Source organism: Lissotriton vulgaris, chromosome 2_1 (genome assembly GCF_964263255.1).
Source record: "Lissotriton vulgaris chromosome 2_1, aLisVul1.2, whole genome shotgun sequence".
Classification (NCBI taxonomy): Eukaryota; Metazoa; Chordata; class Amphibia; order Caudata; family Salamandridae; genus Lissotriton; species Lissotriton vulgaris.
In genome coordinates, this window is record NC_141687.1 from 775,189,933 (window position 1) to 775,216,051 (window position 26,119).

Sequence of the window (26,119 nt, forward strand, 5' to 3'; positions counted from 1 at the left end):
AAGGAAAACAGGTATTACCAAGAGATTGGGTAGAGGGAGAAGCAATTAGGTGTTGCTGGTAGATCAGGGAGGCAATCTGCCAACCTCCATAAGCAGTGCAGATTTATTCTGTTCCATTTATTCCTACAAAATGTGTAGAACTGAGTGAAAGAAATATACAGAAAAGAGAGAAAGAGAGGGAAATAGATGGCAAGAAAGGGAGAGGGCACAAGAGAGAAGGAAAGCCATGGGTTACGAGTGGGAGAGAGAAGGGGAAAAAGGGGCTAAGAAGTTGTATGTCACCCAAAATATTGACCCATATTTCAGGACCATAAGTTAGGCTCCCCAAATATTGTCAGTGTTAGTGTAGATTTTCTATTATCTCCCCTGTGTTGACATTTTGGAAGTCAACTATGTGTAGATCAATAGTTGAACCGCAATACTGTTGTAAAACACCAGGGATAGAGTGGAGGAGATACAGAAAAAGAGGGTGTGAGTTAAAAGGAGAGGGAACAAGAAGACAATTGGTATGGAAAGGTGATGGTGAAGGCAAAAAACAATAGTTGGTAGAGCAGAAGATGGCATGGAAAAAAAGTGTGTTATGTGGATGGAACAATAATATGGGAGAACCAAGGAAGGCAAAGGAAATTTGAACAGATTTAGAGGCAGCTTTAGTAAGAATTAGGGAGCTGTAAAAAGCATCCCCTAAAAGTTATATCTGGGCTTTTTTTCTCTTTGGAGGCATCATGCTAGTAAGGAAACCGTAATGACCTTTTCAAATTTACTGTGATCACTTAGTTAGTTGTCTCCACTTGTTCTGCAAAATATATAAGTTTCTAATGAGAAGGCAGAATAGGGGATGCAGTTTTTGATACATATGCTGCCAACAATTTGCCAAGGGACATTTTCGATAAAATCAATATACCGTATGAATGTACTAACTTAATAAATAATACTTTAAAAGGAGAAACAAAAAGTGAAGAATTTTAATTAAAACTAGTTCTCTTTTATTATAACAGAAGCCGAAAAACAAGAAGCGTTCAGAATTTTAGTTATGAAGCTTATATTTAACCTTAGGTACAACAATGCTAAAATCTATATAGTAGTTGTACAAGGTTGAAAATGCAGGTAAGTAAAAGTGCTTGGTATCATCAAATTTTTAAGCATACTGTGATGCCGTTGCCACCTTCACACAGAGGGAAATGCATTTGCCCCAGGTCACCTGTTCTCACAGATAATCTGGCAAGTAATGTTCTCAGTAATGGAAGTATGGACAAAGGCATAACAACGTAGAACTTCACAGTAGGCGCTAAATGCGCCCAGCGCACAGTGAGAGTTAATAGGGTTGACAATTGGGAGAGTAGAATTGAGCACTGTGTGAGACGGCCAGCTAATGGCTTTCTGGAATGGGAACATGGACAGAGGCTTTGGTCTTCTTTACACAGTCCTCTTGCTGTAATAAACAAAACTCAGAACAACAGGCAATCAGATTCCCCTTTAAAAATATAAGGTTAGTTCTACCTTGAAGATGTGAAATAATTAAGAAGTCTGGTTCTGGTGACATCAAATCACATACATCTTAAACAGTGAATGTGCATGGAACCACTTTCCCTTCAACCACATTTTGTGATTTGCAAGTTTCTTCCTCAGATCAATACCTAACAAGTTACTGATGCCCTGCTTATGAGTGGGCCCCGATTACAAGTGGGTCGGAGTTTTATGTTCCCTGTGCTTTTTTTATGTTTTGGGTTCTATACCCAGTAACTTTTTAGAAGTCAAATTTTATCAGATGTGGGTAATAGTACCTTCCATTCAGGATACTCATGATTAGGGCCATTGAGTATTCATCTTCAGAATGTCTCTTTCAACAAGATAAAAGGATACGCCATAACGTACCAAAGCTAAAACTGTTGTTAAAGTAGCTTGGGGAGGCTCCTCCTCGGAGCAGAGTAGCTTCGCCCCATCTGCTGCGAGCCAGCAGGCAAATACAAATACAAAAAAAGCATGTTAATGCCATTTAATTTATTTGCCGCCACATCTGCTCGCACTGTGAACCTCAGGAGGGTGGGTGCGGGTTGAATCCTGCCAATGAAGGATGACACTACTGGTCTGCAGTGCACATGTCATGTCGAACTGACCAGCCTTCTTGCGACAGCCAGCCCAAGATGCCCACTGTAGACCAAGCAATCCAAAGGCTGTGAAACGGCCTAGGGATTGATGGCACAGGCCCTCAGCCTCAAAATGAGCGCTCGGTGAGCATGCTCCCACCAATCCTAGAGCTGATTTCACAGCATGTCAGCAGCTCCAGATCGGTTGGAGTTCCATTTCACAAGCAGGAAGGAAGTCCTTTCTTTTCCTGCTCATGGACATCAAAGAGAAGTGCTGGATTGGTTGTGCTCCCACATTTAAGTGAGTTGTGAGCCTTTGTGCCTTACCATTTTTTATTTAAGGTAGCCGCCACTGAAAGTAGCTCAAGTAGGCACTAGAATTTCATACTACTTTCTTGGATAGCCAAGCATGCAACTTTTCTTTGCCAGATTTTGTGCACACACCGCTTTACATGTGAGAAGCTACGCTGTGGGAGGAAAACAGAGCGCACTAGCCCAGTTTGGCATGCAGAGTGCGGGCATACAGGGGCAAGTGAAAAGGAAGTGTTGATTTGCTGATCGAAAGCTATTGCAGAGCACACTTTGTATCTATCGTAAATGTGTAGTAAAGGGCAAGAGCATGGTGAGTAAAGTCAGCCTTTCAATTTGTGTGGAGCAGAATAAGGGCAGGAGGATGGGTACAAAAATCAAAGCTAAAAAGAGGCTTCAGGTGTGCTGCTATATTTTTGCTCTGCATTATTTTAGACAAACTTCCATATGATTTTTGGGTAAAAATAAATATTTGATTTTCTGTCTTAAACTAAAGCAAACTAATCACAGTTTTGTGGAACGAAAATCATTGTACTACTTTTCTATTTTACTGGACAGTAGCTCTTTCTCATCTAGTCTAGGTGAGAGTACAGAAAAAATAATTTTCTTTGTGCAGGGTGCTCCAGCTATCCTGAAGTCCTAACTCTCCTGCATCGACATCTTTAAGGTTACGAGGACCTTTTTTTCTCGAAGGATAACTGGTCTCCTCGGAATCCCCCACCCCTGCCTCACAGAAAGATCCCATTAGGTCAGCCTTTCCTTGGGGCGATGCTTTTGTAACATGTTAGCATGCTAGGTTGCTTCTGAAGTTACTTTATTTCAAAAGTCACACGATGCCAGGACCGTACTCCAGGACACTCGTAGTAAAGTATGAGGTGTGCTACTTTTTCGACCAAACTAAATGACAGAGTCGTAGCAAACTCTGGCTTCAATGCTGGTCAACACCAGACGCGCTGCGCTGGCCCAAACTAATCCTACCCTGTTCTTCTTCCTGCTTTAACGACTCACCACTTCAGCTTCTTAAAATCAACCTTCACACCCCAGACCTTTCTTTCCTTCCTTCCCCAGAAGTTCTGAACAGAAAGGTACTCTGAGAAGCGCGACATCACTTAGTGGTGGTAACTATTCTGAGGGAAGGGGTCCGCTGATGGTCTCTCCAGGCAACATGGTGTAGAGAAAGGGTGAAGGATAGTTTGAAATTGCATGAGTTTTATTTCAAACAAATGCTGCTCATCCTCCAAGAACCATGTTTGTGTAGTATTTTTAGGTTTATATCTATGATTGATGTAATACTATGAGTAAGGTATTGGCGATGATTTCTCCCAATACAAAAATTAACTGAAGAATGAAAAGAACTAGTGGGACACTTTGAGCTCACAGTCAGTATTACAGAACATTACATGGTAGGCAGGCATCAAGTGCTGAATGAGTTCCAAGACTACAGTCCATGTTGATGATTTCATTGCCCTTATGGTGATAAAAGTGGGAACAGGGGAGTGGATGGGGAATTGTGTGATGACCAGGGAGTACTGGCATGAGTAATCTAACCTAGTGGTACTCTGGAACATCCACCTTTCTACCACAACTTCCTTTCTTACTAACCTCACCAAGTGTTAGAGATCGACCTACACCATAGCACTCAGTCTCCTTCGCCCCCAATACTCAGTATCGTTGTAGCATCAATTGCGAGTATCGTGGTTTCTTAGCCACCATTTTTATTTTAGTTTTGAACATCTAGTTTAATTTACATAGTATCCAAGGTCAATCTGTTACAGTGTATTGTTATCTGGTGTCGCATCACCCGATCTTTCAGACCTATATTGCCTATAATGTTTAACTAGGGTCTGTAACATTGAATGAATTTGGTGTATCTCTTTGCTGAAATAAATGTATTAATTTTTGCAAATGGTAATGTCTTCATTTTCTCAGCCCCTCTATATCTGTCTCAATCACTGCCTCCTCCACCACCACCACACCCAGCCTGCCTTTGCCGATTCTTTCCGCAGTCCAGCATTGCTCCCGCATTTCTTTCCTTCAGTCTCATCTCGTTTGGGTCTTGCTTATAATGGGGTTCTTCAAAAGATCTCGAGATTTTGTCCCGTATTCCTGCTATTGGCTTACTACAAGTTCCTCATCTCTCTTCCCCGTTTAGTACTATACTTTCATCCTTGGCCCATTGCTTACCTCTACTTTCCATTTGTTGAGCGCTGAGCCATCTGCTGCCCTCCAGCGTCTTGCAATATCCATCAGCTACCACACTGTATATATGAAATTTTCACTAGCATCTTAGCAGTCTACAACTGCTCTTCTTTAACATAACCCTTCATCACCACATTTGTTATTTACATTATAACAGGAGAACTGGTTATTACTACCTTGTTTCCTCTAATTGTTCAGAGGTTCTGACAATATGGACTGTGTTCATGCCACCTGCTACTCTCATACCAATCTTCACTTGTAGTACAAATCTGAAGAAACTAACTTGGGGAGAAATAAAAGGAGCACGCTGGTGACATTTCTGATAGGGATTTCTTTATGGTATCCTAGATTCATACTCTTGTCTTTTCTAGTCAGGCCCCTGTCCCAGCCTGTACCCACACTCCTGTTGGCGCCAACCACTCTCAGAATTTCACATTGTTGAGTCCATCACCAACTTCAGCATATGTCTCAATCAGGTCAGTGTTTTGCATCTACAGCTTACGTATTCAACATCAATAAGATTCTTATGCCTATATGGAGCTGAATACAGTTAGCATTGCTATTGGAGGGTGGAACTTGTAGGAACACATCTACAAATCAATTCTGTTGGCATGCCCAATTATCTGCAAAGGCCATGTAGTTGGTGCTTTCAAATTCAAGAAATGGAGTATAGGTGGAAGTTCACTTCTGATTCCAGACAGTGGAGAATATTTGTATTACGTTCAGCAAATACTTTTAAGTTCTGGCACTTTCCTAGTGATATGGATTAGTTGTTTTTGTTTACAACTGAAGTGCTGCTTTTTGAGAGCTTTTTCTGCTTTGTTGCCACATAATTGCCAAAATTCTAGGTCACAAATTCAGTCACTCAACTAAAGGTAACCTTTGAGCAAATACCATTTTTGTTTAAATGTTCCCTCTTCTCCAGAGAAATTAGAGTAGTCACAATATAAGGTGCTAAGGGAGGATAACGCAATTAACCACATTATGGGCCAGATGTAGGTAGGCCTTTACTGGTCGGTAACGGCAGAAAATCGGTATTTTCGGCCGTTACTGACCGGTATTGAGCAATCGGGATGTAGGTGACCGAAAATCGGCTAAATCGATAAATTTACCGAATCGGTAAAGTTACTGATTCAGTCAATTTACCGATTCAGTAAATTTACCAAATAGGTAAATTTACTGATTCAGTAAATTTACCGATTCGGTAAATTCCGAAAGTCCGATACCGATTTTTACCAAATCGGTAATAAATACCGATTTTTTCACTACATCTCATTTACCGATTCTTGAATACCGAATCGGTAAAATTCGGTATTTAAGAATCGGTAAATGACATTTACCTACATCTGGCCCTATATCTATTGTTAAGTTACCAAACTTATTAGGTTTATTGTTAGAAAGAAAAACAACATTTTGCACTGGTCCCCATTACCCTAGAGCTTTGAATAATGACTTTAAAAGATGCTGAATTAAGGGCTTTAGGCCCATATCCAGATTTCAAGCAATGTTTAAGTAAGGTAGAAATCAATCAGAAAATAAATAGAACCTGAAGTAAAAATATTCGGGCATTTGATGTGGCAAGAAGGCAAATTACCCTTCCCTTTGTGGGCGGGATTTTCACTTTTTAGTCTCAGTAATTTGAGTTTACACTGATCTATGGAAGGCATATTAGAAAAAATCTGATTGTAGCGCAAATCATGTACGAATGTCCAGAAGGCTTAAAAAGGAGCTGCACAGCAACAGTTTCTCCTGTTCTTGCGTGGGAGGTAAATGTCATGTATGCTAAGCTCTAGAAGATGGCACACTGCTAACCCATGAATCTTCCACAAGGAACATTTAGATTAGATATTTATTTTCTTAAGGGAAGCTGGTGAAGTGGTTCGTATAAAAAAACGTTTGTGTTATAGGTTTATTTTCTTGCTGCACAAACAACCAATTTTATTTATGCTCTCTTCTTAGGAACAAACATCCGGCATACTTTGTACCTCAAGGTTAATATGCAATATGACCCTATATTTTTACTTGCTAACCAGTGATAAAGTGCCTGCTCTTTGCCTTTCAGCATGGTGAAATTGGCATGTTTAACTTACCTATACGTTCCTGTTATAGGGTATAAAGTGTACCCACGGCCTGTAAGTTAAATGTCACTAGTGGACAGCAGCACCAAATGTGTCCACATTAGAACAATAGTGAAAACAAGACTGCAGGCCTGTCATTTGTACCCTGACTGGTGGAGTTTTAAACTGCAAATTTCACCTGTCAAAAGAACCTCTTTTGACAGTCACAACCTTCTTCTTAACTACTTATAAGTAACCTCTAAGTAGGCCTTATTAACCATAAGACAGAGGGCATGGAATATAATGTTAAACATATCCTTACAGTGTAAAAATTCTGAAAGCAAGTTCCACTGTAGTAAGGCTGGTAATTCCATAGGAAAACACTGGTTTACATTATAAAATATAATAATACTAATTTCAGTTATAAATTAGCTATTAAAATAAACAACAATTTTAATAGTAATTAAAATCCCAATAATGATGACGTTGGATTTTTGATAAATATTAAGGAAATTGTACTCTTAAAAAGTTACCTTTTCTCGATCTTATGGAGGCCCATTTGCATTCGCTTCCCCACTCCTGCCAGACAATATTCAGCATTTTAATAGGTGTGAAATGCATACCAGGAGCAAACAAAAGGCTGACTTGAATGGGCAGAGAATATAGGGTGGAGCGGTGAGCATCATTTTTAACATTACAGTATCTAATCCTGCTTTAATGTAAAATCCTGCTTGAGCGGTCTGCTGGGTTTAGCTATAACACTGAGGGCAGATTTGTATGGAAGGAAAGCAGGATTCCAAAACAATTCCTCTGTATACACTGTCTGGTTGATAGGTAAATACTGCTTTGTTCTACCAGACTTTTTACTTGCAGGATCAATGAGTGTCCCCAAAGTGGATTTTAGTTTTAGATATAGAAGGACACTAGGAGTACCATTGTACACTCCCCACAAACTACAACCGCAGCCCTCAGAGCCCAAGTTTAATGTGATTGAAGACATTTACCATCTTGAACATGCCCAACGTGGGTAAGTTTGGCCCCATTGGTTGGGGTGTGCCCAGGAGTTATTCCCACCCATTAGCTTGTGCCAGGCATAAAGGTGGCATCTCCAGACACCCACTTCAGAACACTCTTGGGTCTCAGTAGGATCAGAAGAGGACAACCTGCTGCCAGCAACCTGAGAAGAGCCTTACAGGGCAGGACCTGCTCTCTCTTGTAACCTGGACAAAGAAGTGGAATCCAAGGGTCATAAGGCTGACCTCCTGTTAAAGCTACAGGGACACAAGAAGCTACACCTGACTATTTCCTACCATAGCCCAGTGGACTAGTGGTAACTGGATCTGACCTGGACTCTGCTGGTTGGCCTCTGCATGACACCCTGTGAGTCTCTAAGTGACTACCTGTGGTCCTGAGGGGGACTTTGGAAATGTCCTCTTGTGGCAGGTTAGGACAAGTGGCCAGATGTACGACCATTCACTTTTGCGAGTCGCAAATTGCTTTGCATTGCAACTCGCAAAAGTGAATGTACAACAGTGTCTCAGACACTGTTTGCGATTCCCAATGGGGGTCGCAAATTGCATGCCTCCTAAAATATTCATGAGGCAAGCGCAATTTACAACCCCATTTGGAGTAGCTAGCACTCCCAGGGATGGTGGCCTGCTGGGGTCAGCAGACTACCATGTCTGGGACTGCTTTTTAAATAAAGCAGTTTTTTTTCTTTTTAAATGCAGCCCGTTTTCCTAAAAGGAAAGCGGAATGCATTAAAAAAAGAAAAATTAAACTATTCTGTTTCATTTTTTAAGGGCAGGCAGTGTTTCCTGCACTGCCTGCTCTTAAAAAAAGAAATTCTCACACACTCACAAAAGAGGAAGGGGCCCCCTGGACACTCCTTCCTGTTTGCAAGTGGTTTACCACCTACCTGAAGTAGGTGGTAAACTGTGAGTGTTTTGCGGCCACAAATGCACTTGCAAAACAAAGATACATGGCAGTGAGTCTCACTATTAGGAAGGGACGCCCATTCCAAATAGCGAGAGTCGCAAACACAATTTTGCGAGCCAGTGACTCGCAAAATAACATTTGTACATGCGATTACCCTTTTTGCGGACGCAAACGGGCCAATCTCCCATTTGCGAGCGCCAAAACTGTCGTACATCTGGCCCTTAAAGAACTAAATCACAACTTGTTTCCAAAACATGTTACTCTAATGTGAATACCCTAATGAAGAGCAACAGTTAGAAGGAACTAAAATATTGATCAACAAATCGACAAGGCAACTTCATTTCATATGCTTTCTGTATGAAACAAGATTGACAGAAGGCACTTTCCCAGCACTGCAGCTGCATGATCTTTTTAACAATGGCTAAAAAGCAACGTCATTAATCATACATCACTACACCGTGCCAAATGAAAATCATTTGCCACTGGACATAATCACATCTCAGTGTAAAGCGGTTAGACCAATTATTTGGTAGGGCCATGTGGATCTATGGAAAGAACAGACAACAGGAAGAACCAACCATGCTCCAGCCTCAGAATCAGTATGCAGGCAAAAGTGCTTTCAAATATGCACAACCTAGAATCTGTGGCAGGCCTCTGACGTTCAATGATAGGCACAGAGCTATACTGTGGCTTTTGCCTTAAAAGAACAAGCATTGACAAGATTATAGAGAAGCTCATGGGGCAATTTACAAAACTAAAACATGGACTGCAATATAAACTACAGCAGTAGATAAATACATGATGACAGTAAACCAACACAGTAAATAGATTTTCTCTGCTGACATTTTGCATGACCTGCTGGCCACTATAGTGTTGTCATATTATGCATGCTAGGACCCTTGCAATTCTGGGCGGACTCTAAACAAGAATTATGTAATCTGCTGGGAGGTGTTAATGTGTAGTTATAAAAGTTATGACGCAATGAGTTCAGTGTGTGGTTGTATGCTGAGCAATTAAGATATCTGTTACAGAGCTCCTTGTGTGGCGTGTTCACTTGCATGCTCCCAGGCTGGGAAAGACACTACAACTGGCAAAGAGTAAGGGATACGTACCCCAAAGGAAAAAGACTGCTCTCCTGAGAATTTGCAGTGGTGCAGCAAACTGCTTGTGCGTGCCTCAAGTCAATGCAAAGCAGTTTGTGGTTCGCCCCACTCCAACCCATACACAGCCAGCGAAGAAGCTGAAGGCCCCGCAAATTAGAAAAAGCCAACTGAAACCTGCTGGTAATGCTGAAAGAAGAGATACTGCATCACTCTGTAACACAGACCCGTCAGTCATATGCAGAAAACTCTGAAGGCTAAGACAGCCGGGTCGGAAAACAGAAATTTACTTCTCAGCACAGGACATTAAAGCGCCACACACCCTCGAATCGGACTTGATGACCCAGGCTCATGCATGAGGCTGGTGTGTGCAGAAGTTGTGGGTGGCACCGAACGCTGCCTGAACAGCATGTACTGTCAATGTCAGTGGAAAAGAGCGCGTACTTCACCATTGCTACATTCCTAAAGCCGCCACCACTGTTTGACACAGCGGTGTAAGGTGGACTGCATGGATCGAAATGTTTAACAACTTCATTGATGAGTTAGAAGAAGAAGACAATAAGAATATCATAAAATATTTGAGAAACCTTGCCAGTGATGGAGTGCTAAAGTAAGTCTCACAACCTGATTCAACATTGTTCCAAAAGATCAAAGAAGCATTGGAAGGCAAGTTCAATCCGATGCCGAATGTCGACTATGAAAGGCACTCTTTCAACCAAGCACAACAATAGGTTGGCGAAATAATTGACCAGTTTGTTGAGAGACTTGACGCACTTATCAAACAGTAAGTTCTGTGACTTTAATGATGAAGCCATGCACTTCAGAGTCATTGATGGCTGTCTTTCAGATTCCTTCAGGAGACAAATGTTGAGAGAGACACTCAGTTTAGAGAAAATACTAATGGCTGCAAGAGCAGAAGAATGAGCAGATCAAGAAGCTGCTGATATGGAAGCAGGAACAGCATACAATGAATCATCGTGGATTATGAAAAGCAAGCGCAAAAAAGTTTCACATAAATTGAGGTCTCTGAGGAAGAAAACGTTATGCTTCCAATGTGGATTTTCATTTCCTCATGAAGGTAAACATCCAGTCATAGAGCAAGTATGTAAGGGCTGTGAAAAAGAAAACCATTTCATAAAGGTCTGCAGCGTGCAAGAGAAACCAACTGTATTACAACAAGAAGAGAAAATGAACGGCAGAAAGTGCCAGAAGCATTCTTGCCACACCCACAAGGCCAAAAGGCAACATCAGTTACTACAAGTAGAAACCAAGCAAAGTCGATCACCATCAAGTTCGTCATATAAAGGTTCTTCAATGACATTATCAAGAGCTAGTGAAGAAGACAGATGTGCGTTGATGATATCTTCCAAGGAATGACACGCACGTTTAGGATTATCTGCTCGCAAGAAGATCAAAAGTCAAAAGAAAAGGACCAACCGGAGCAAATAATTTCATTTGGATACTGTCCTAATACTACATTAAAGGTGAACGGTTGCCCCATAACCTTCATTATAGAAAGTGGCGCGTTAATTTATATCATGCCAGTACAGACGTTTAACAGCTTTCCTCCTGTGCCACACCTTACACCGTCAAACATGAAGGTATACATGTGGGCTGCTTCTAAACCGTTACACAGTCAAAGGTCATTTACAGCAAACATGAGACACAAAACAACATCAGTTCAAGTGCCGATTCATGTTCTCCAGGGAACTTCATTAAGTGCATATCTACTTAGCTTTGCAACCTCTGCTGACATGGGACTGATATCTCTCAACGACAACATCAGTGCTCAGTCTGAAATTGTGATTCATTTCCCATCATTGTTTCATGGCCCAGGAAGACTTATGCAAATGAAAGTGAAACTTCATATTAATGAGGGCCTTAACCCGTTGCCCAACTGCACCTCAGAGTTGCTTTTCACTTGCAAAGAGCCATTGAGATAGAACTAGAAACATGACATCATTGTACGCTCCACCAATACTATGCCATGGGTATCGCTCGTAGTCGTGATGCCAAAAAAAGGATAGTGGAGGTGCAGTGCGCACTTGTGTTGATATGCGCCAGACCAACAAAATAATCAACAGAGAAAGATATTCTGATCCCCTCATACAAGACATGATCATGCAGCTGAACAGACAAAGACTTCTCCCTTCTTGATTTGAACAAAGGATACCATCAACTCAAGCTGGAAGAGAACTGTAGGTACATTACAACTTTATCAACTAATTTTGGTTTGTTCAGATACAAAAGATTGAGTTTTAAAGCATCTTCGGCGTCAGAGATATTTCAGGATGTTAATTCGCTGAGTAATTCAAACTGTTACACATGCTTTGAATTACAGTGATGACATAATGGTATTTTGACAACAGAAAGGGAGCACCACAGGCTCTTACACAGGTGTGCTACTTGCTTGGTCAGGCAGATCTCAATCTGAATGCAGCAAAGTATGAGTTTCACAAAGCCAAACTAAAATTCTTTGGGCAAATATTCTCTGATGGGGGAATGACCCCTGACCCGGATAAAGTGCAAGCACTGTCATCCATCTACTTGCCCCCCACAAGATGTAACCATGCTTTGATCCTTCTTAGATATGGCCAGTTATTGTTCAAGATACATTTGTGACTTTGCTACAGTAAGTGCCCCATTGAGAGACTTAACAAAGCAAAACGTTCTATTCCATTGGTCTCCTGAATGGGACCACAGTTTCAGAGAAATAAAACATGCAATTGAGAATGCAACTGAAAAGGCCTATTTTGACACCAAGTTACATACTGAGATCACAGTATAAGCGAGCCCGGAGAGGACGGGGGGCAATTCTTGCTCAACACAATGGCCAACCAAATGCTCAGAGACTCATTGTGGCCTATGCCAGTAGAAGCATGTCTGAAACAGAACGTTCCTATTCTTGCCAGAAAAGGAGAGTCTGGCTGTAGTGTGGACCTGCGAACACTTACATGTGTTTCTATATGGAAAGTGTTTCACTGTCATCACTGACCCCCAGGCCTTGCTCACTATATTAGGAAACTCTAAAGCTAAGATGCCCCCTCAAATCAAGAGATGGAGGTTGTGACTGTATGACTATGTGACTGTAGACAAGCCGGGGAAAGATCAAAACCCTGCAGATTACTTTTCACGAGTGTCACTTCACCACAACAGTTCGACACCCAAAGCGGCTGAAAAGTACCTCAACTTAATTGTGAGTTCCAGCATGCCAGTAGCTCTATCCTTTGAACAGATTATTGCTGCTACCATAGCAGATAAAGACATGCTCATCCTCAAAAACATCATTACGATGTAATCTTTGAAAATAAGTAGTCGATCCTTTGCTGATGATGTTGAATTCCAATTTTTTTTACATGTACAGGTTGAGCTCGGTCTGTCACCCAAGAAGGTGTAATATTGAGAGGTTCAATAATTGTCTTACGTGCCATCCTGAGGCAGTAAGTCATTGAACTGGGTCATGAAGGACATCATGGAATTGTAGCCATCACGAGGGCCCTAAGAGACTGAGTGTGGATCCCTCATCTAGATGAACGAGTTGAGAAAGAGCAAAAAGGGTGCCACTTTTGTAACTGTTTATCCCCTAAGGAGACATAGCATCCATCGACAATGTCTGACTTTCCTGCGCAGGGTTGGAAGAGAGTTGCACTTGACTTCTTTGGGCCTCTAGGAAATGGACATCACCTCATGGTAGTCATTGATGAATATTTGTGTTTTCTTTTGATTATTGCTGCTACCAATGCAGATAAAGACAGGCTCATCCTCAAAAACCTCATTACGATGTAATCTTGGAAAATAAGTATTCGATCCTTTGCTGATGATGTTGAATTCCAATTTTTTTTACATGTACAGGTTGAGCTCGGTCCGTCACCCAAGAAGGTGTAATATTGAGAGGTTCAATAATTGTCTTACGTGCCATCCTGAGGCAGTAAGTCATTGAACTGGGTCATGAAGGACATCATGGCATTGTAGCCACCACGAGGGCCCTAAGAGACTCCTATGGGCCTTGAAGCCCATAGGAATCAATGTGAAATACAGATTCGGTATTTACAGAATCGGTAAATACCGAATCCTGCAAGGGTGCAGGGGGTGTCACTTTGACACCCTCTAGCACCCCTATTCTGGACTTGTGTGCAATGTGGCACACAGACATGCCCTAAGGGCATGTCTGTGTGTCACATTGCACAGGTGTGCATGCACAGATGTGCATGCACACCTGAATTCGGTATTTTACCACCCAATAGGATTGGGTGGTAAAATACCGATTTTTAAGGGCCTGTGGCACTCTTAGGAGTGCCACCTACATGTGGTTTTTCCGAATCAGTAAATATACCAGTTCGGTATTTTACCGATTCTGTAAATTTACCGATTCGGTAACTTTACAGAATCGGTAAAATATAGGCCTCTACATCTAGAAACCCTAATACCGGTTGGTAACGGCCGAATTCGGCCGTTACCGACGGGTATTAGGGCTCCTACATCTGGCCCTGAGTGTGGATCCCTCATCTAGATAAACGAGTTGAGAAAGAGCTAAAAGGGTGCTCTTTTGTAACTGTTTATTCCCTAAGGAGACGTAGCATCCATCGACAATGTCCGACTTTCCTGCGTAGGGTTGGAAGAGAGTTGCAGTTGACTTCTTTGGGCCTCTAGGAAATGGACATCACCTCATAGTAGTCATTGATGAATATTTGTGTTTTCTTTTGGTGAAAAACTTATAACCAACACATGACAAAGTCATTGAGCGGCTTAATGGCATATTTGCAGCATGAGGCATCCCTGCAATTTACAAACCTGATAATGACCCACCTTTCAATATCAAGGGTTCAAGGAGTTTCTTGTTCGACTCAAAGTCCAGCATCAAAAGAGTACACCGCTCTGGCCCCAAGCAAAATGTGTTGATTCATTTAAGGGCACAGTCAAAAGGGTAACTCAAGGAGCAGCAATAGAAGTAATCAATCTAAATCAAGCCATGTGTCAAGCGCTTCATGCATATTGATCAACTCCTCACTCCACAACCAGTGAGAATTCTGCCACTTTGTTATTTAGTAGAGCCATCAGAACCAAACTATCTCAATCGACATGGGACCAATCAATGAATGACGAAAAGGTTTGTGTCATGGACACTTGACGCACAGAGGGAACAGTTTTTGCCAAAGGGGACTGGGTCGTTGTCAAACAGAAAAGGAAGAGGAAAATGGACACTCCGTTTGATGTCAAACCTTTGAAGGTTGTAACATGCAAAGGACACTTGGTGACAGCGCTTCATCCCAAAAAGTCCATCACAGAGGACTCGTCACACTTTAAACAACTACCTCGATGTTCATCAGCTCCTGATATCACAAGTGAGGTGCCCCGCCTACCTGTTCAGGTCAAGCATCTGAATGTATGCCATCGATGCCTGATCAAGAAGCCCCTCATTTACCTCATATCATCCGATATGGCTGACCAGTGCGAACGCCTCTACTGCTCATTGAGGAACTATGATGCTAATGCGGTCTGTACTTTTTATTTCACAAAGGCCGACATGTATTGTTGTGATATTATTCGCGCTAGGACCTTTCCGGATCTAGACAGAATCTAAACAGGAATTATGTGATCTGTTGGGAGGTGTCAAGGTGTAGTTATGAAAGGTATAATGCAATGCGTGCAGTGTGTGGTTGTATTCTGAGGAATAAAGACGTGTTTACTTGCATGCTCCCAAGCTGGGGAAGAGGCTACAGCCATTAAATTGAATGCCCGAAGGAGCAGCCCAGCCATATGTTCTTCAGAGATCTACGAAATCAGAACAATTAATTGGGTAATAATTATCATTATTAGGACTATGGCCATCATGTGTGACTACATCAGAATACTAATTCTTAAAAATTGAAACAGTTTGAAAGATCTTTACATTTCAAAACCAGCAAGTACCCTTGTAATATAATGATCATGTTGCCATTAAGTAACAAAATATGTTCCCAGATGAGTTGGCCACCGGAAACATTTTCAGGTACAAAATGAATGTCCGTGTAGCGCATCGCCTCCACTGAGGGCACACGCAGACAGACGTGGAATGAAGGAACATTTCCAAAAGATCAAGGAATTAGAAAATTAATTGCTTCATTAACTATTTAAATTAAAACAAAAAGACACATGCAAAAAGGCCATGGATTCACAACATATACAATGTTACTGTTGTAGCAGCCTGTAGTGCTACAGACAAATAAAAATGTGGCTAAACAGAGAGCAGGACCGGCTCCGACACTCACACCAGGAATGGGTTCATTTTCCTCCTGTTCAAAAAACATGTAAGACTCCGGAACAGCTATAACTGTTCGGAAGAAAAGCTTTTCTCTGTCAGAAGACCATCACTAACAGTAGAGTTCCACACTTTGCTGTTTAGACTTTAGAGCTTGGTTGCATATGGGCTGGTAGTAGGAGAGCTGCAGCACCCCTAGTATAAAATGATGGAGCTTAGAAGGTAAATGAGCATTGAAGATTACATTTTGATTTAATATTGTCACATTTGCTTTTGCTGAAAGACACAGTGTCCTCTGACAAATTGCTGCTTATTCTTTTAACACAGAGAATGATGTGCACTTTTCTTTCTCCAACTAGAAAGTGAAAAGATTTTGTAAAGTGAACTATGTGACAATCTTGCTGGTATAGAGAGAGTGAGAAAGTAAGGGATGTAGGATGTATATTTTTTTCCTAATATAAAACAACATTTAAATACCAGTAGATGAACCCTACAAACATTTCAAAATTTACCTGCAATTATAAAAGTACATATGAAGCACTTGTTTTGCAATTCTGAAGGGTAATGGAAACAGAGGTTTTAATATGATCAAAAGAAATCAAGACTTTACTTGGCGATGGTGATGTGGAAATGGAAAATATCAGCTGATACCCAGCACATTATCTATTGTATGTGCGCTAAATAGTTTTATCAGTAAAACTGTATGTCTGTGCAAATTTAGTGACCAATTCAATGGAGAATGTGCGGTCTGTAAACAGTGTGCTACCACACCTTGCTTTAGTAATATATTTGCAACTGTGTGATCCAAAAGGCACCACTAGCTACATACCCAGCCTTACCCCTCTCCTGCTTAATGGGTGTGTCTCATTTGCTACCCTTGTTCTTTGTGTTACGCCTGAATGTTTCACAATCCCCCTTGCAACATTGATGACAGTACCCAAACTCAGAAAATTGTTCCAGCACCACTGCTTGGTTGGATACATGGGAGAATGACGATAAAACACTCATCACTTGACCCTGACAAGTTTACTGAATATTACAATGCATGGATATGATTGTTCTTGCCGTGATGCACAGGTTCTGCATTTCGCATTCTCTGTGGTTGCAAAGAGGTTCCTCCAGCTTTTCTTCACCCAACCATCAGAAGCTCCAGGCTTGATGATCAATAGAGGACTGGAAAGGACTTGAAAGTGAGTATACAGAGGACTCTTTCCACTAGGTTACCCTGCTTACAACAGGGGACCATCTGTGAGCTTTGCAGAGGTGAACAAGAGCATAGCTTGGAAGAGGGCCACACTGCACCTGACACCAGAGGACAAGGTAAAGATTCTTACCCAGACACACAGTGTGCTACTGGTTGTATGTAAGTAAGCTGCAAGACCTTCGCCCATTTGAAACCAAGCAGATCTCCTAACAGCAGTAGAAAATCGACTGAAATGCAAGGTCAAAGCTATTCTGGAGCTATGAAATTCTTTACAGCTAAACATCCTACCGTCTTCCACTTTCCTACACATTACCTTTGCATGTTTTTGCTACATTGAGTCACCATCTACCCTAAAACAAAATTTAATTTGCGTTTCTATATTTTATAACAATGCACATTTCATGCTGCTAACATATCCCCTAAAAGGTACACTTTGAAAATTAGTTAACAGGTATCATATTTGCAGAATTTAGCAAAGTGAATCATGTCTCTTTACGTGCTGATTTACTTCTTCAAACTTTTCTGATTCAACACACTCCATAACACATTTCCAACAATTCAAATTTTTCTATCCAGAGTGTCTTGTCACAGAAACGAACTAACCAAGAAAAGACATTACTTGATCATAACTTTAATTGAACGTATGTATTTTAAATCAGTGTTTTAAAAAAAAAACATATTTTATTAGTTTCATATCAGCAAAATACAAAGTACTGTATTTTCCACCGTCTCCTCCCTCTAAGCCAAATACTAATTCCTCCCCAACACATCGCACAAAACCAATCACAATATACATTCGAGTTCAATACAGTATAGGCCGGTGGTCCGCATACCGCTTTATAATACCTTTCCATACTCCGAATCTCAATCATCTTGCTAATACTATCACTAACCCCAACTGGGACCCACCCTCCCTCCCTTCGCACCGGTGTGTGTTACATTAAGTATCAAATTTAAAACGCATTTCGTAATTCAACTGCAATCCAAGGTTTTCCACCATGTACACAGGAGGGGTCCTCCCCATGCAGAACATCCTCCCCCTATTACTCTTCTAATTGGTGATCAGATAATGCTTGTACCAGCGTTTCCCATGCGTTTGCAGAATCTAATGCTTTCTCATTATTTAAACGTCGTGCCTGCTGAAATCTTAGGACACTCTCACTGCTAGCCCATTTTTGCAATTCAGCATTCCACCTTTTGCTGTTGGGACCCTCCCTAGATTTCCAGTGCCTTGTTATCTCCCTTTTTGCTAGCAGCAATCCCATGTCCACATATGTACTTGTCACCTTTGTCTTGGGGGTATGAGGGAACCAATGTAGTATGCATACTGCCATGTCAAAAGTTAAGCGTCGCTCAGTGACTTCATTCAATACGCTTCCCACTTCTTCCCAATAATCCCACAGTTTATGGATGTAATGAAAGTGTAAAAAAAACAAAGTTACCAAACATTGTGGTTAAAATTCTCTGATGCTATAATTCTGTGAAAGATGTTTTATGGGAAAGGTTGTCAATTCAGCAAACCTGCCTTAAGTAGTGAAGGTTTTGGTGGGAAGGATATTGCTGATAAATTTGCAATAGCATTGTTGTCAAATTATGTTCTGATGTTTGGGAGAAGGACATATGGAAGGCACGTTGAGGTTGTCGTAGATAGAGGAAGCTTCAGGCTCTTGCTGTATTTGATTAATATTTAGTTTATCGTTCCCTGTGCTACAAACTAGTTGTCAATGTTTTAAAAGAGTTCTAGGGAATATAAGGGAGATTCCTTAATACCTCAATGACCCGTATCAGTCAGAAATAATTTGTGTCAGATATGAAGACTAAAAATAATCAAACTTCCAAGACAAATCAGCAAAACATGGAAAAAGATGGAAGCCCAAAGAGAGGTGGGTTACAGAAGCATATAAGAACAAAGAGGCAGGAAAGGACCCGCTTTGGAGCTGGTGAGAATATAAAACAGATGCAAGGAACAGAAGATTAGACACCAGAGTGGAATACACCAGAACTGAGAAGATTTTTGCAACAGATTCAAGCCCCAATACAACTCCATCAACTTTCCAGAAATAGGATTCCCTCGAATCACATTAGCTTAAATTCACATGCTAGTTGGTTGTTTTTTTACAATAATTGTTATATTGTGAAGAAACGGTCAGATTAGGTTGATAAAATATGTTCTGGTCAGTAATTTATAGTCTGTACATACTACTAACCACAAAGGCAAACGTGCTGAAAGTGCACAACAGCTTCCCGTGACCCACCACAAAAATGGCTTATCGACTTCCAAATCAGGCAATCATAATTAATTGGCAACCATTACATCGACATATGTCATTTTACATGTCTCACCCATCTTTTGTGGTGTCTGCTACTCCTGCAAGCAGTTGTACAGTCTTTGGATTAAAATGCTGATCTGTATGCAAACCGAGGTATTTCTGCACGAAGTCTGATGGGGTCATGTAACTCTCTCCATCTTTCTCCACACTGGCATACTGAAAGAAATATTGAAAACATGAGCCAACAAATCTATCTAAATCAATATAAAAAAACAAAATGGACATTTTTAGGTTCTGCCTAGAGACAGAGTTTGCTGTTTATCCAGCCTCAAGTTTTTCAACAAATATCATAATAAAACGAAATGCATATATCTATACATATCTCTATGTTTGGTCAGCCATCTTCATCCATTGGTCTATTCAGGTGTCATTTACTTTTTTCTTCCTCCCACTACAACATACATCATGGGACGATATGTTTTTACATTTACCATATAATTTTGTGATTGGTCATTTGCTTACTTTTTTTTACAAACATATAAATCATATCCATCATATTTTACACACCCATACACACACACACACATATATATATATATATATATATATATATATATATATATATATATATATATATATATATATATATATATATAGATATATAGATATATCTATATATATATATATACACGTAAATTCGCCATACGAACTGAGGCAGCCGCCCCAGCCCAATCTCAAATGACGAAGGAGCAGACCCGTTTTTAGTGCTTAATCAAGGTGCTTTATTTCCTCCAGCAAGCCAGCCGCCATTATGCGTTTCGCTTTCCACAAAGCTTGATCACATGGCCAGAGCCACATAATATATATACACACATATAATAAATCATAAGTAGATTGATAATATTATATCACTTATAGTATACATATATTATATAGTATGTAATATATTACATGTTATACCATATATATCATAATACATATTACATAACATATAATAACTATAAGGAAGAGTTTTTTGTGTTTCGCTATTAACTTTGGCTCCATTTGACAAATCTAAACATAATTTCCCCCATCTCGGCTCCTTCATGGAACATTTTACACTGATCTATAAAGCGGAGGCCAAGAAAAAGTGGAATTTCCCAGGTAGGTCTCAGCAGTAAACTGCTCTCCGATTTTGAAAAATGGCCAAATGGACTTCCATCAAATTTAACAAAAAAGTTAGAACTTCGCTCAGAAAGTGTGCTGTGCTTTTTTTATGGTGTAAATCCCTTCAGCCATTTTTCAGTACTTCGCGTTTAAACAGAGGCTTAGGTTGCGCATGTAGGGGTTAAAATGTTAGGTATATAATAACTGGTAACAACATAAACAATTTGTTGTGGCAGCCATTACGTTACTCTGGGATACATGGTCCCTTCATCCTAAAAATTAATTACAAAAAATATAAGGGGTGAGGTGAACCCCCTTACCATGTGACCCTCCCATAGACCGGTCATAACATGGAAAACATGTTGTGACGCCCATTACAAGACTTAGCAATATGGTTCTCATTGAAATGCATTGGAGTGAACGCCAGGTTTTTGGTGTCACAAAAAGGAGCACATATACTAAGGGATTACAGACTTAATTCACAATATAAATCATATATTGGGGTGTTATGCTCATCTTGCGAATTCTGGTGAGTTCTAAGGTGATTTTACCTTGTGAAAAATGCGGTCTCTGCTGGGATTCGAGGAACCATGTTAGAGAGAAAAGTACTCCAGGAGCAAAATGAGAGACATTTTCTATAAGTTCAGACTATCGTTCTCAGCCGTATGAGACCAAAGTCTGATATTCTGAGTAAACATATACTTCCAACAGCAGCAACTGCCAGTTGATTCCCCAGTGTTTTACTGCAGCACCACCACAATGTTCTAAAAAATAACTAGAGTGGTAACGTATCGTCCAGCCAAGCGCCATCTTGAGAGAATCAAAGCTGTAAAAATGAAAGCATTTCCTGGAATAATAAACTAAATAAGGTAGTTCATTTGGTCTTAGAAATTACAGTTAGTGCTATAAAAAGCTAAAATAGGACACATTTTCTAGGTGTTCTCAAATTTGTTCCTCACCAATTTCAGTAAAACATTCTGCCATGCAGATATACTTCCAACAGCAGCAACAATCTGTGAGTTAGTAATCAACTGCAGCACCGTCACAGAGTTCTAATGATCAACTAGAACACTAGGATTGTGTATTTAAGACAAAAGTGAGGTACCCCAGAATACCATTTTGTTGTAATACGAGTTGTTGAATTTAAAGTCTTTCCTGAGCCAGCTGAAGTAAATGTGAATTGACAAAGGAATGCAGGTATAAAAGTAGGGCTAAAATGTGTAGGTTTTTAGTTATTTGAAGCATAATGCATTTTAAAGGGGCTAAAATAGTTAAAGATAGAGATGTCTGCGTAAGTACAGCATCCATTTTACACATCAGTTCACCCAGCTTAACAACTTCCATATTTTTAAACAGTAACTCTTTGTTAGACCAATATACAAATATATTTTTTGAAAAAAACAAAGGTTAAAGTAACGTTATAGTTAGCTTAGGTGCTAAGACAGTAAAATATTTTCTTTTTAAATGACAATTAAAAGTGACATTATAGTTACGTGCTGAAATGAGACAAGAGCTAATGTTAAAAACCCACTTAAATAAACCAGTTATAATTTAGTGAACTAAAAAATACCTTGCACCACCAATATGCATTCCCTATGACCTCACATATTACACCACTCATGACATGCTAAATGACACCATTGATGACATCGCTCATGATGTCTCAGTCATAACCTCCAACCAGACCATGCATCCAATCTGCATCAAGAATTTTACTCCATGCTTAGTCTTCAGCAAAGCCATTCATCTAACCGTTTGCAAGCATCAAACCTCGACTGCACACAAGTTCAGCCAAATGTAGGACACATTTGACAAAAGGTTTAGCCTGTAACTAGAGTCTACATCCACCACCCCCCAACACAAGCGCCAACCCACACAATGCACAGATTTTACACATACACAGTGGATGTTGTCTGTAAATTCTGATGAACACCAGACATCCTATTCCACCCTTACAGCCTAGTATTAGCACCTTTTGTTTGTGCTTCGTTTGCAGCGCGTAAAGCTCCTTCCTAATGAACAGTGCTACATCCTACATGCTAATCAGCTACTTTTTTTCCAAACAAAAAGATGATTATAATTTTCTGTCAGTGTGATTTTGATTTAAAACACATTTTCTCCAAGGATTAATTACGTTTTTGTCGTACCTGAAGGATCAAACCAACACCCCCCGAAAAAAGTGTGACGATCCTATAGCAGTGTCTAGTTGTTGCTAGATTTTGTAAAGCTGCTCAGTCATCCATATTTCCCTGTCTGCTGCTGCACCATTATCCCTCCTTGTGCTCTAGGTCTCTCCTTGCTCTCACACTGCGGCTCCATTATAGACGTTTTAATAAGTGAACCGATATAGAAGAGCTTTATAGACTTTTGAACTTGTTTTATCTGACCATTTCCATGCTGCAGCACTCATCACTCTGCTCTGGGTTTAGGTCTGTCTTTGCACTTACACAATGGAAACATTTACCTGTTAATAAAGAAAGGCACAAAAGAACCGCCAACCAGTTGCACCTAGCTTGTCCATTGCTCTCCCTGCATCAGCACCACAAACTATACTGTATTTCGAGGTCTGCATTTACTCTTAGGCCCAGAGACTGTATATACATCTATCAACTAATGAATATCACATTTTCGTAGGGAAGAAAACTGATGATGTAATTTGGGTAACAAAATAATACATTTGAAAGTTTTGGTGACCAAACGTTCTAATGAAACTTTAAAACAATTGAGCACAACTTTTCTCAAACAAGTTTTGGTTTCTGTTCTCAACAGTCCATGTAATTATAGTGAGGAATTTCAACCAGCAAAGCTTACAACTCTCAACAATGTCAGTCAATACTTATAATCTGCGTATCCGAACTTTTTCAGAACATTATACAAATCTCTAACCATATATCATGCAAAATTCTTGTTAACGACGGTCTCGAGTCTGAGTGGACTCTGTGGAGTTGTCCTGTGTGACAACAGCTGACCGGATAGGCTGGTCAAAGGACATCAACAGAAGGACTGTAAACCGGAACTCTGATATGCCTGCAACCGGAACATAAGAAACCATATTCTTTTCAATACTCTAAATCGTAAGAAGTGTTAGGTCTCCACGTCGGAGGTAGGTCAACTCCAACTACCCATGAGCTAAACTACCTGCCCGGAAAGTCTCAACTAACCCAGTCTTTGATGTTGGAAGAATGGATGAATTGCTGAAGCACTGAGATATGAGGTGATTTTTAGGTCTCGGCTAAAAGACGCGCGTAAGCGCGTCTCGGCTAAAAGACGCGCGTAAGCGCGTCTCCGCCGAGATCTTATGTTAGCGAGTAGCAGTCCCAGGAGACACTCCTGGTCGCGCGCAGGCGATTCGAAACTGGCACGCGCATTAGCACGAGCGCGGCGCGAGGCTCCCACACAACACACGCATACATAGAAACAGAAGCGCTCACGCACGCACATACATACAGAACCCCCCCACTCATACACACACACACACACACACACACACACACACACACACACACAGACACACACACACGCGCGCGCGGGCACCGGCCCCCCCCTCTCCCCTTTAACTTACTGCTCCGCACCGGCAGGGAGAGTTGACGCTGCGGCTCCTATCCCGGGACTCCCTCTTGGTCAAGGGAGCCCCGCAACACGCGTGCAACGTCCTGTTGTCGGCCCCGGGGGCTCTCCACGCTCGCAGGAGCCCCGGGCCGCTCCATGCATTTCCTCCGCCTGCCTCCTCTTCCGGTCCGGACGCGGCTCCGCCCCCGTCACAGGCGACCTTGCCTGACTTCCGGTGCGGCCGCGGCGGAATTCCGGGGGCAGTAAGTTATTGTATATTTGGCTGCTAAATGAAAGCGTGTCCATCTGCCACTGACATTTAAATTTACTAAAAATATGTGAATATGCCCTAAATCCAAATGTAAATTTAATTTAGCTAAAAACTATTATTATTTTAAGTGAAATTAATGTTTTCATGTAAATCAAAACCCATGCTGAACAGTTTGTTTCGGCATTACTGTTTGCATGTCATATTTTTATCTTTTTGAAGGAAATGTACTACTTTTGAGTAGAGAAGTAGTCTAAAGCGTGATTTAACACATGCTGCTCGAAATGTGAACTTGGCGTGGTACAGACAGCTTCAGTGTGTTTCCTTGTTTTCTCTGTTTTGACATTATGCACTAGTTCTAGCTGTGGAAGGAAGCTGTAGTGAGTGCAGAGTAGTGAGTGTGAGTAGTGAGTGCAGAGTAGTGAGTGCAGAGTAGTGAGTGCTGAGTAGTGAGTGCAGAGTAGTGAGTGCAGAGTAGTGAGTGCAGAGTAGTGAGTGCAGAGTAGTGAGTGCAGAGTAGTGAGTGCTGAGTAGTGAGTGCAGAGTAGTGAGTAGTGAGTGCAGAGTAGTGAGTGCAGAGTAGTGAGTAGTGAGTGCAGAGTAGTGAGTAGTGAGTGCAGAGTAGTGAGTGCAGAGTAGTGAGTGCAGAGTGCAGAGTAGTGAGTGCAGAGTAGTGAGTGCAGAGTAGTGAGTGCAGAGTAGTGAGTGCAGAGTAGTGAGTGCAGAGTGCAGAGTAGTGAGTGCAGAGTAGTGAGTGCAGAGTAGTGAGTGCAGAGTAGTGAGTGCAGAGTAGTGAGTGCAGAGTAGTGAGTGCAGAGTGCAGAGTAGTGAGTGCAGAGTAGTGAGTGCAGAGTAGTGAGTGCAGAGTGCAGAGTAGTGAGTGCAGAGTAGTGAGTGCAGAGTAGTGAGTGCAGAGTAGTGAGTGCAGAGTAGTGAGTGCAGAGTGCAGAGTAGTGAGTGCAGAGTGCAGAGTAGTGAGTGCAGAGTGCAGAGTAGTGAGTGCAGAGTGCAGAGTAGTGAGTGCAGAGTAGTGAGTGCAGAGTAGTGAGTGCAGAGTAGTGAGTGCAGAGTAGTGAGTGCAGAGTAGTGAGTGCAGAGTAGTGAGTAGTGAGTGCAGAGTAGTGAGTAGTGAGTGCAGAGTAGTGAGTAGTGAGTGCAGAGTAGTGAGTGCAGAGTAGTGAGTGCAGAGTAGTGAGTGCAGAGTGCAGAGTAGTGAGTGCAGAGTGCAGAGTAGTGAGTGCAGAGTAGTGAGTGCAGAGTAGTGAGTGCAGAGTAGTGAGTGCAGAGTAGTGAGTGCAGAGTGCAGAGTAGTGAGTGCAGAGTGCAGAGTAGTGAGTGCAGAGTGCAGAGTAGTGAGTGCAGAGTGCAGAGTAGCGAGTGCAGAGTGCAGAGTAGTGAGTGCAGAGTGCAGAGTAGTGAGTGCAGAGTGCAGAGTAGTGAGTGCAGAGTGCAGAGTAGTGAGTGCAGAGTAGTGAGTGCAGAGTAGTGAGTGCAGAGTAGTGAGTGCAGAGTAGTGAGTGCAGAGTAGTGAGTGCAGAGTGCAGAGTAGTGAGTGCAGAGTGCAGAGTAGTGAGTGCAGAGTAGTGAGTGCAGAGTAGTGAGTGCAGAGTAGTGAGTGCAGAGTAGTGAGTGCAGAGTAGTGAGTGCAGAGTGCAGAGTAGTGAGTGCAGAGTAGTGAGTGCAGAGTGCAGAGTAGTGAGTGCAGAGTGGTGAGTGCAGAGTAGTGAGTGCAGAGTAGTGAGTGCAGAGTAGTG

The 26,119-nt window shown here is 41.4% G+C and overlaps 1 protein-coding gene across 1 annotated transcript in view; it reads right to left on the reverse strand.

Moving 5' to 3' along the window:
- Positions 1-26,119, reverse strand: part of SLC25A12 (solute carrier family 25 member 12) — a 486,415-nt gene that overhangs the window by 377,351 nt on the left and 82,945 nt on the right. Inside the window, exon 3 of the mRNA XM_086956111.1 lies at positions 19,476-19,618. Coding sequence (XP_086812237.1) covers positions 19,476-19,618 — 143 coding nt within the window. The remainder of the gene's footprint in view (positions 1-19,475; positions 19,619-26,119) is intronic.